Source organism: Scyliorhinus canicula, chromosome 14 (assembly GCF_902713615.1).
Source record: "Scyliorhinus canicula chromosome 14, sScyCan1.1, whole genome shotgun sequence".
Lineage (NCBI taxonomy): Eukaryota > Metazoa > Chordata > Chondrichthyes > Carcharhiniformes > Scyliorhinidae > Scyliorhinus > Scyliorhinus canicula.
Window position 1 is genome coordinate 65,089,229 of NC_052159.1, and position 12,171 is coordinate 65,101,399.

The 12,171-nt window shown below is 43.9% G+C and overlaps 1 protein-coding gene across 2 annotated transcripts in view; it reads right to left on the reverse strand.

Annotated features, from left to right (window-relative positions):
• LOC119977114 (cytoplasmic dynein 2 heavy chain 1) overlaps positions 1-12,171 on the reverse strand; it is a 734,352-nt gene that overhangs the window by 580,482 nt on the left and 141,699 nt on the right. For both annotated transcript variants that reach the window (XM_038817726.1, XM_038817724.1), the window contains exons 33-35: positions 6,311-6,493; positions 3,752-3,934; positions 724-947 (exon numbers count right to left, since the gene is read on the reverse strand). In XM_038817726.1, coding sequence (XP_038673654.1) covers positions 724-947; positions 3,752-3,934; positions 6,311-6,493 — 590 coding nt within the window. The remainder of the gene's footprint in view (positions 1-723; positions 948-3,751; positions 3,935-6,310; positions 6,494-12,171) is intronic.

Here is a 12,171-nt window from a genome sequence, read left to right on the forward strand (position 1 = left end):
TGATTGTGCTTTTGGACCTCCTAATATTAATTTTTCACTCTACCTCTGATTTGTTTACGCTTCTGAAGTACCTTAAACATTTTCTGCATTTAAGACAAACAAATAATGCAATTTATGTGTAGATTTATAATAAACAGACACCTGCAACATAAAATTTCTAACACTGCATGAAATAAAATGCCTAGTGAATACAAGGTGTTATTTTATGATACATCAATAATTATCTTCAGTAAACTCCATATACAATATTAGTGTACTATTAAGCAAATATCTCAAATAATGAAAAACTTTTCTTTTTTGCTACTCTACTCTGCTGTTATAGAATCATAGAATCCTTACAGTGCAGAAGGAGGCCATTCGGTCCATCGAGTCTACACCAGCCCCATAAAAGAGCACACGAACTAAGCCCACTTCCTGCAACTCTAACTAACCTTTGGACACTATGGGCAATTTAGCATGACCAATCCACCTAACCCGCATATCTTTGGACTGTGGGAGGAAACCAGAGCACCTGGAGGAAACCCATGCAGATATGGGGAGAACATACAAACTCCACACAGTCAGTCATCTGAGGCCGGAATTGAACCCAGGTGCCTGGTGCTGTGATGCAGCAGTGTGAACCACTGTGCCACCGTCAACAATGTATTGAATCGAGATGCTTTGACTTTGGATGTAAAATTTGACAACAACTTATTTAACATACAAAGAATAGTTTATACATACTTGGACAGATTAAAGAGGGCCACTAATTTCCTGCCCAATATGTTGCCGTCTTTAAATCCTTCTGCATAAAGAATTACTTCAGCAATAAGTTCATTGTCTGGGCGAGACATGGCAACAGGTCTAAAAAGTTGTTTCAGATTATCAGGGAGTTTTTGTCGTCCTCCATAACCTTTTCCAGCGGGATTCATGGTGATAAATATTCCAGAGTTTGGATCAAGATCAACCTAAAATTACAAATAAGCTGATTTATAAAATCATAAAGAAAAGAATGAGATATTAGTTTAAGGAAAAATAATTTTATATATATTAAGATGCAACTCCTACTAAATTGCAAACCATGGAACAGTTACAAATTGCAATCGAACAACAGATGTTAGTATGCGCTTTCATTGTGCTGTACAAGTTTATTTAGAAAAGTAAGGGGTTGCATAGTAGATAGTGGATGAAAACATTATACAAAATATAGGGCAGGACTCTGGCCTCCCAGCTTCATGTTTCTTGATGGCGGGAGACAACATTTGCTGGCAGCAGGATTCTCTGATTCCACTGCTGTCAATTGGAATTCCAATTTAAGCCACCCTACACCGCCGGGAAACCCATGGGTGGGGGTGCGATGCCGGCAGAACCAGAGGGATTCACTGCCAGCAAACAGTCGGAGAATTCCAGCCATAATGTCCAATTTAGTAATTCGCAGTCATTATAGAAATCAGTAAGTCGATAATTTGCTCTCAAGGTTGACAGTTGAACACAATATTTATTAGCTATGTGATATCATCTTTTATGGCTATATTCAAAAAATAACTTATAGTTTTAAAATATGCAGTGAAATCTTCAGTGCCCTAGCTGTTGGCTGTTATGCATAAAATAATTTTGCTTTCATAAATTACTTTCCCTTGCAGAGAATTAAACCAACCCTTGACCAGCATCTTCCTGGCTATTTTGGATCAGAAATAAAGCAGAATGGGGTTACCTCACTGAGTTATGTCTCTATAGAAAATCTGCATTAGCTCACTTTTCAACAAATCTACTTTCCTTCACTCTATAATGGTTTCATAAGTGTTCCACTACTCAATGGCACAACAGATTATTAGCAGAAAATGAAAGCATGTGAAAATGGAAGTAACAATGTGACATGGGTGAGTCATTGGTTGGGAGATAGGAAAACGATGCCTCGAAATTCAGAGTTCTGCATTTAGTTTTGGCCACTAACTCAGGAAGGATACATTGAAAGGGAATTGAGAGCAGGTTCATCAGGATTAAATTATACAATGGGTTTCATAAACTTGGTTTGTGTTGTCTTCAGTTGAATTTGAGGTGATATTGAATTTATCTTCCTAAAGGGACAAAAGGGTAAAGTGTTTGAAAGAGTAAATACAGATAAGCTATTTCCACTGGTAGGGAACTCAGAACAAGGGGGCATAATCTTATGACTATTTAGGAGTGGGATCAGAAATGCACATTTTCACACAAGAGCAGTGGAAATCTGCAACTTTCTCCCAGAAGGCTGTAAGGCTGCAAAGTCAATTGAAACTTTCAAGACCAAGATTAATACGAGTTTTTGTTAGGTGATGGTGTCAAAGGATACACAACAAAGGCAGGTAAATGGAGTTAGCCATGATCTAATTGAATGGCAGATCAGGTACACAGAACTGAATGGTTCACACCTGTTCCTAATTTTCTATGTTGCCAGATATTGGGGACAGTTTATCTGAATTTGGGATAAGATGTAACAAATGGCAGGATAATTGCAGGCTTCCTCTATCCACATCAATCAGACCACTATTTACAGCACTGTCAACTACCTGCCAGTCAGAGACCTTAAGACCAGAATGGAAAGAGTTATCTCCTCCTGAGTTGATAGGTGTCCTGTCCACTTAAAGACCTTTGACTTCACTTCTTGGTTTCTTAATTATTTCAGGCAACATTCATAGATCAGTTACCTATTCTTTTTATATGTTAAAAGTTTGCACTAACTGTTAAAATGCTTATCCATTTATATATTTTGTAAAAACTAATTTTATGGTTCCCATGCTACTTCCTCAGTTTCAATTGTTCCCAGAGTTTGGTGTTATTTGCAAAATTGGCCAGTTAGCATTGAGTTCTGAATACAAGTTCTCAATGTAAATCAGAAACAGGAAGTGTCTCAACAGCAATCCTTGGAGCATTGCATTCCGGGTGCTCCGGTTTCCTCCCACAGTCCAAAGATGTGCAGGCTAGGTGGATTGGCCATGCTAAATTGTCCTTAGTGTCCAAAATAGCCCTTAGTGTTGGGTTCTGGGGATAGGTTGGAGGTGTGGGCCTGGGTAGGGTGCTCTTTCCAAGAGCCGGTGCAGACTCGATGGGCCGAATGGCCTCCTTCTGCACTGTAAATTCTATGATAACTCCCAACGAGTACCTGCTGCTTCTTATACTTCAGCCTATCTATTATGCATTCCCAAATTTTAATCTGAATCCTTGCTGTTCCTTAAACAATAGAATTACAATCAATGATGAGAGAAAAAGAATTATGGGATAATCCAGATCAACCTCAAAACAAAATGCTGGGTGGAAAACACAAGTTATATTTTTATTTCCACCCAATACCATCCTTCACCAAAGATAAATATGGCAAAGTAAAATCTTCATGTGGTAATTCCAAAAGTAAATAGTCATAAAGCAAAAGCGATTTAAGGTTTCCTTCATTTTTATGGCAGGTGAACAACATTTGAAATTTAAAATCTATTTGAAAGTTCAGCACATTCCAGTAGCTATATATATTTCAAAAATAAGTATACTACATTATTTGCAAAGCAGCAAATATGAGTTTATTCCATGCCAGGTCCATTTGGAGTTTCACATTTGGCATGCATATTCTTTTGCAATTTATATTTCTTATTGACTATTTCTGAGTAGTTGCTTGTTAAGTTCACTACATATAAATACAAGAACCCATTTATTTTCTGTTGTTTGGCAATGGTTACAAAACTGATTTTCTTTTACATTTTCTAATCTGTGAATTTAAAAAACGACATGAGAGAAACAAATGTACCTGTTTCCCTAGCAGTTCGCAAAATCGTTTGTGATTTTTCAAAGCATCCTGGATAGCTTGAATTTGCATAGAAACAGCAGATAGTACAGCTTCCTCTAAACGATTAAATTCATCAAAACAGCCCCAAGCACCACATTTCACCAAGCCAATGAAAATCCGGCCCATCGACTTCACATCTATGCCCTTTAAGAGCAAAAAATAAGGGAACACGATCATTCCTCCCACAATTATGAAACATGGGAATTTTCAGATATTAAAAGCAAATTTAATGCAATTCTGTAGGAGTCATAATAGCACACTGTTATAAGAGAAGGCTTAATGTCACATTGCTAAATGTCACATTTTTGAGACTGGAGTTATGCTAGCACCTACCAAGGTCTAATTCTAAAAGGTTAGCACAATAGCTCTTTGACGTTCTGAACCCTGGAGTTGGTGGAAGCCTGACCATCAGAGCACAAGGGTATATCTACATTTAACTTTAACCAAAGATCCTGTAACAAGGATCTCTGTTGACCTCTTATGGGACATCATTCTGACCACTTTATGATCCAAATAAATAGCCAATACTGGATCAACCACCCAGTCATTTATGCCAGGTAATGCTGATATCAAGAATGTTTTGGCGTAAAATGCTCTGGGAAAACACAGAGAATAATCAGAGCAAAATATGAACAATTAGTTCGGATTTCTTTCCCAGGAAACAATCCCCATGAAATCCTCATGAGGCTAGCACTGTTGCCTCACAGTGCCAGTGACCCGAGTTCAATTCGGCCTTGGGTGACTGTGTGAAGTTTGCATATTCTCCGTGTGTCTGTGTGGGTTTCCTCTGGGTGCTCCAGTTTCCTCTCACAAAGCTATGCTGGTTTGGTGGATTGGTCATGCTAAATTGCCCCTCGTGTCCAGGGATGTGTAGGTTAGGTTACGGGGATAGGGCGGGTGGACAGGGGAATGGAGCTGGGTAAAGTGCTCTTTTGGATGATCGTTGCAGACTCAATGGGCCAAATGGCCTTCTTCTGTACTATTTCTATGACACCATGATACTAGTAGTTGGTGTTAGCCACGTACGTCTAAACCCCCCCCCCCCCCGCCAAGAATCCTACACCTACAGATTGAGTTCAAGAAATCTATATGTTTGACCTATCCATGGCAGGGGAATAGTGATCCTTAAAACAACATATGTTAACTAATTGTTCAACAAAATGGATCTGCTAGAAACCTATCAGTCATGCAATGCAAAAAAGTCATCCCAATTTTTAAGTTCCCACTAGCTAAATAACACTGGAGTTTACATTAATCCTCTTCATCTTGAATCAGGCATTCAGCCTCATCAAACCAAGTCAAAGTTTTAAGAGTGAGAAGTACCTTCTTCATATTTTTAGTCCCCAGAGGAAATTATATCAAACAACTCTTGAAGGATAAGCCATATCAATATGGCCTCATTCATCATCATCGTCAACATTACTTAAACTCAAATGCAAGTATGGTTCCACAGATGGCTACAGTCCAAAGAAGGCATTCTTGAGTCTAGTAAGCCTGTATCAGTCTAACATTCAAACATAATCCTTTCCTTACAACTATCAACATGTGTGAATTTACCTCCCCATGTCTCCAAATAGAAATCAGGAGCATGGACCTTGGGCTCATGTTTCCACTTACTATCCAGGGCATGAACGCTAACTGGAGTTTTCCAACTGAGGCTCTAGTACATTTAATAGGTTTCTTTAAAAATATACTCATCATGAACAACTAGCAGTGTCATAAATATGTAATTCCAACTGCAAGATATTTTTGGCAATTATTTTCTGAATCATTTGAATTAACTATTTATGTAAAAGATGACCAAGTGGTAAAGACCATGGTTGGGATTTCACCTGTTATTGGGTGGTGGGTTAAGACACAGATTGCTAGTAAGATGTCTGGGAGCCACATTAGGAGGGTCCTGGATGCATTTCTGCCACCGGGCCATTTACCAGCAGCTAGAAAGGCAGTGGCTGGGATGCCTGTTGGTGAGAGGTGGACAACCAATTAAGGGATTCTATGGGCAGCACGGTAGCATAGTGGTTAGTACAGTTCCTTCACAGCTCCAGGGTCCCAGGTTCAAGTCCCGGCTTGGGTCACTGTCTGTGTGGAGTCTGCACGTTCTCCCCATGTCTGCGTGGGTTTCCTCCGGTTGCTCCGGTTTCCTCCCGCAGTCCAAAGATGTGCAGGTTAGGTGGATTGGCCATGCTAAATTGCCTTTAACGTCCAAAAAAAAAGGTTTGGTGGGGTTACAGGGTTACGGGGATAGGTTGGAGGTGTGGACTTGGGTAGGGTGCTCTTTCCAAGAGCCGGTGCAGACTCGATGTACTCCTCCTGCACTGTAAATTCTATGATATATGCTACTGTTTTTTAATTTTAAATTAGGATCACATTCTGGTTAAAATATTTAATTACATAAGCTGTTATATGGTCATCTTCAAACCAGCAACGTCTTACACCTGCTGTAAATAATTTACAGTACTTGTACCTAATGCATTACATAAATTGAACAAAAACATTAAGAAGATTCTGAATAATTACCTCATCACAATTAAAAACAAGAACCTGTCTACCAAACAGGCCACCCAGTGCTTTCACAGACTCGGTCTTGCCAGTACCAGCTGGTCCATATGGGTTTCCGCCAAGCCCCATTTTCATGGCTTGAGTGAGAGTCAGGTAGCATTTGTCAGTTAGAGGAGTATGAACCAGCTTTGGAGCATTACCCTGTTAAAGAATTCAAAAAAACGTATTAATGACAAACATTACAAATGCTCTCAGCATAGTTTGTTCATATTGGAATTCCTTTTTATTATAGGATAAACCCTTTTGCATGTTACTATTATTCAAGGAATATTTTTACTTCTTATTGTTTACATTATCAGCTAGAAATATCAGTTGACAATTTTGGGGGAAGAAGCATTTACAACATTTTTGTCTTTTTTAAAATTCATGTGGGTATCACTGGTCCATCCTTAATTGTCTTTGTCAGCAGCTAAAAGTCAACCACATTACTTTGATCTGGAGTACAAGTAGGCCAGCCCAGGTAAGGATGGCAGATTTCCTTCCTTAAAAGGACATTAGTGAACCAGATGGGGTTTTCCAACAATGACTGATAGTGTCATGTGGGTGTACCTTTAAGAAATGGGTGTTTATCAAATAGCTACAGTGATGTCAGTATGTGGGTGGCGCTGGGCTGTCTTTCTGTCTTTTATTTTCATTTTGAGCTGAAAAGCTGATTTGTGGCTCTGTTTTGGTTGTGTTTTCACTGTTGGAGAGCTGCATTCAAATCAATAAGATGTTCTGATCTCTCTCTCTACAAGCTGCAGAATGTCTTCAGCTCACTTGATGATTTCAAAGTAATACCTGTTTCTGTAGATAATTTAAACCTGCTGTCTTTGTTGAAAAAGGTTTAACTTATGGATGTTGCTAGGAAGTGTATTCAGGGTTACCTATCTGTGGGATTACGTGTGTTGGTAGTTGATGTTCACTGTGTGTTTATAAAATGTTAACTGGGTTCATAGAATAAACATTGTTTTGTTTTAAAATTGCTTAAGGTCTCTGTTACATAACACCCGGAGAGTGGACCCTTGTGCTCCCCATAACCAAAATGGGATTTGAACCCATGTCGCCAGGGCATTAGCCTGGACATTGGATTACTAGTCCAGTTACATTAGCACTGTCTCCCCTCATTAATAAGTTAAAGCAAAAGTTAACCTTTATATTTTAAAAGGATTATCTTATCCACTAAAATAACAAACAAATGTTATTGTAGGTAGAGATTTTCTGAATGAAGATAATTTTTGTTGAAATAACTAAATGCAACTAAGCACCAAGCCTAGCTGGGTGGTGAACTGCTTGACAGGTTACGTACTTAACTCAGGGAATTTGGAGAGTGAAAGTGCTTTAAGAGTTAACCTCATTCTAAAATCTAGTCAAGTTTTTCATTTCGCATCTATTTAACTTTAATAATAATTTGTTGTTTCTTTTGGTTTTAGCCAGCGATGCACAAGCTGCCTGCTAGTGGCAGCTGCAGTTAGTTGCTGCTAGTTAGATCTGATTCCCTAGTAAACAGTGCCTGATTCAGGTCATTCAAATTCCAGCTAATATAAATATAACGCACTAAGTATGCAGCACAAAGGAACAAGCATAAAGTTCAGTACGGCTGGACAAAGTAATCGTTTAATTTGGCACAGTGGGTGAAGAAGTGCTGTCCTTCCCTTTTTACAGAACAAGGGGCTCTCTGAGAAGGAGCGGGAGACAGTGAGACCTGAGACATAAATCAGCTGGCTAACTGGTTGGGAGCTTTAAGTTTGTTTAAACTAGGGCAGGAGTTTAAACAAGGACCAAAAAATTATAGGCGCTGTTTTAAATTTATAGCTTAACTAGTTAAATGAATCATAGAATTACTACAGTGCAGAAGGAGGCCATTCGTCCCATTGAATCTGCACTGACCCGCTGAAAGAGCATCCTGGGCGGGATTCTACACTCTCCGCGCCAGGCCGGAGAATCGCTGCAACCGCGCCATGCCGCCGGCACACGTTTCTCCGAGGAGCGGAGATTCGGTGCCATTTGCGCTGTCGCATTTGGCGCGGCGCCAGTCACGGGCCGCTGTCCGTGGCCGGGCCGCCGATTCCCCGGCGTTGGTGGGCCGAGTGGCCATGCAGAAACGGCAGAGTGTCGCCGGCGCCGTCCACACCTGCTCGCAGTTGGCGGGAACTCTGCGCACAGTATCGAGGGGCGACCCGTGGGTGGGGGAGAGGGGCTCCTTCACCGAGGGGGGCCTCCGATGGGGTCTGGCCCACGATCGGGGCCCACCAATCGACGGGCCGGCCTCTCCAGCCCCGGCCCTATTTTGTTACGTGGCTGGCCCCTGAACCCCCTTGCCATGTTGCGTCGTGGCCAGCACGTTGAGGAAGTCCCCCGCGCGTTGAGGAAGTCCCCCGCGCATGCGCGGGTTGGCGTGGCGCCCAGTTGCCGCTGGGAAGGGAGACTGGAGCGGCGTGAACCGCTCCAGCACTGTGCTGGCCCCCTGTGAGGGCCAGAAATCGGTAGTGCCCGCGCACGTTTCGCGCCATAGTGAAACGTGACGGCTTTCACGACGGCGCGGACATTTCAGAGAATCCCGCCCCCTATCAAGGCCCATCCCCCGCCACCATATCTTGCAACCCCACCCAACCTGCACATCCCTGGACACTAAGGGCATTTTTTTTTTAAATCATGGCCAATCCACCTAACCTGCACATTTTTGGACTGGGAGGAAACCGGAGCACCCGGAGGAAACCCATGCAGACACGGAGAGAACGTGCAGACTCCGCACAGTCAGTTATCCAAGATTGGAGGTGAAGCCCGGTCTCTGGCGCCGTGAGACAGCAGTACTAATCACTGCACCGTGCTTCCCATGACTTGGCGTAACTATAAATGACCATTGAAGAAAGGCCTTAATTAAAATAATTAATTAATGAATGTTTGTTGAAGCTAATATAAAGTGGGTTATGTACCTGGGCTGCAGAATGTGAGCATTTGTGGACAGCAAACATGTCTTCGGGACGTATCTCCATTGCATATTTCCCTGGTTTTGAGTCATTGAGTTAGAGGTACTCTGACAATAAGGGCAGGATGAGGAATGTTTGGACTGTTTCATCTGGAAGTCACCCTTTTCTCAATCTTGTTTGGTCCGCACGTTTTAGGTGCGTCTCCTGTAGCATGGCTACATCTGCCTTTAACTCCTTCAGGTGCGAGAACACGCGAGCCTCTTGACCGGCCCATCACATTCCACGTGATCAGCCAGGTCGGGGAAGCGACCAGCTGCAGCAACTGAGGGGATTCATGGAACAGGTGGGGGGGGCGTAGACCCGTGGAGATTCGCTCGACCGAGGGCGAAGGAGTTCTCTTTCTTTTCCCATGTCCACAAGGTTTACTCCCGTATAGATTTCTTTGTGATGAGCTGGGCGCTAATCCCTAGGGTGGAAGGGACAGAATATTCAGCCATTGCAGTCTCCGATCATGCTCCACACTGGGTGGATTTGCGTCTTGGGGTGGAGAGAGGTCAGCCCCCACTGTGGAGGCTAGATGTGGGGCTGCTGGCAGACGACGAGGTTTTTGGACAGATAAGGAGGAACATTAAAAACTACCTGGAAACTAATGATACAGGGGAGGTAGCGGCGTCCACAGTATGGGAGGCCCTGAAGGCAGTTATCAGAGGGGAGGTGATCTCTATCAGATCCCATAGAGAGAAGAAAGAGCGGAGAGAGAAAGGCTAGTTGTGGAGATACTCAGAGTAGACAGGAGTTATGCGGAGGACCCCGTGATGGGGCTACTGAAAGCGCGCTGGAGGCTGCAGGCGGAATTCAACCTGCTGACCATGGGAAGGCGGTAGCACAGCTGAGGAAGGCCAAAGGGGCTGTCTACGAGTATGGGGAGAAAGCGAGTAGAATGCTGGCGCACCAACTACGCAAGAGGGAGGCAGCCAAGGAAATTGGGGAAATATGGGATAAGGAGGGCAACACGGTCATAGACCCAGAGGGGGTGAACAAAGTGTTTTGGGAGTTCTACGGTAAACAGTATGAGTCAGAGCCCACGCAGGGAGGGGAGGGGATGGGATGAAGCAATTCACGGAACAACTGAGGTTTCCAAAGGTAGAAGAGGATCTGGTGGAGGGACTGGGGGCCCCAATAGAGCTGGAGGAGATGGTAAAGGGGCTAGGGAACATGCAGTCGGGCAAGGCCCCAGGGCCGGAGGCTACCCTGTAGAATTCTACAATAAATTTTCGGAACTGCTGTGCCCACTCCTACTAAGGACCCTGAATGAGGCGAAAGAGAGGGGGACCCTCCCCCCAACAATGTCACAGTCTTCAATCTCACTCATCCTCAGATGAGAGAAAGACCCGCTACAGTGTGGATCTTATAGACCGATATCGTTCCTCGACGTAGACGCCAAACTGCGGGCCAAGATCTTGGCTGCTAGGATTGAGGACTGTGTCCCTGGGGTGATAGGGGAGGATCTGATAGGCTTTGTCAAGGGCAGGCAATTGAACTCTAATGAACGGAAGCTCCTAAACATCATCATGATGCCCTCAGAGGGAGGGGAGGCAGAAGTAGTGACGGCGATGGACGCAGAGAAAGCCTTTGACCAGGTCGAATGGGAGTACTTGTGGGAGGCACTAAGAAGGTTCGGGTTCGGTGAGGGGTTCATAGGTTGGGTCCAGCTACTCTATCAGGTCCCGTGGCAAGTGTGTGCATGAACAGGGTGAAGTCAAAATACTTTAGGCTCCACCGGGGGAACCTCTCCCCGTTACTATTCTCCCTTGCGAAAGAGCCGCTGGCTATAGCGCTGCGGATTTCAAGGAACTAGCGGGGGCTGGTTGGGGGGGGGGACATTGGGTCTCGCTTTACGCAGATGATCTGCTCCTGTACATCTCGGACCGACTAGAGGGGATGGGGGAGGTCATGCAGATTCTGAGGGACTTTGGAAATTTCTCGGGGTACAAGCTAAACGAGAAGAAAAGCGAGATGTTTGTGATCCAAGCTAAGGGGCAGGAAAAGAGACTGGGAGAGCTTCTGCTAAAGGTGGTCGAGAAGAGCTTCCGGTATCTAGGGATACGGGTGGCTCAAAAGTGGGATGCCCTCCACAAGCTTAATCTATCTTGGCTGTTAGAGCAGATGGAGGGGGACTTCAAAAGGTGGGACATGCTCCCGCTATCTTTAGTGGCGTGGCTGCAGACTGTTAAAATGACGGTTCTCCCCAGATTCCTGTTCGTCTTCCGGCTCTTAAGGGATTCTGGCAGGGTTTTTTAAGGCAAGGTACAAGATCTTAGATAAGCGGGTGGTGCCGAGTCCAGATATAGTGATCTTTGGTGTGTCAAACGATCCGGGAGTTCAGGAAGCGAAAGAGACTGACGTTTTGGTCTTTGCCTCCGTGGCAGCCCGGAGACGGATCCTTTTAATGTGGAGGGACTCAAAGCCCACGAGTGTAGAGACCTGGGTTACTGACATGGCTGGGTTTCTCAGTCTCGAGAAAATAAAGTTTGCATTCAAAAAAGAAATAAGTTAAGAGCCTATGGTGTTACGGGTAAGATCCTGGCATGGAGAGAGGATTGGCTGACTGGCAGAAGGCAGAGAGTGGGGATAAAGGGGTCTTTTTCAGGATGGCAGCTGGTGACTAGTGGTGTGCCTCAGGGGTCTGTGCTGGGACCACAACTTTTCACAATGTACATTAATGGTCTGGAAGATGGAACTGAGGGCACTGTTGTTAAGTTTGCAGATAATACAAAGATCTGTAGAGGGACAGGTAGCATTGAGGAAGCAAGGGGGCTGCAGAAGGATTGGGACAAGCTAGGAGAGTGGGCAGTGAAGTGGCAAATGAAATACAATGTGGAAAAGTGTGAGGTTATGCACTTTGGAAGG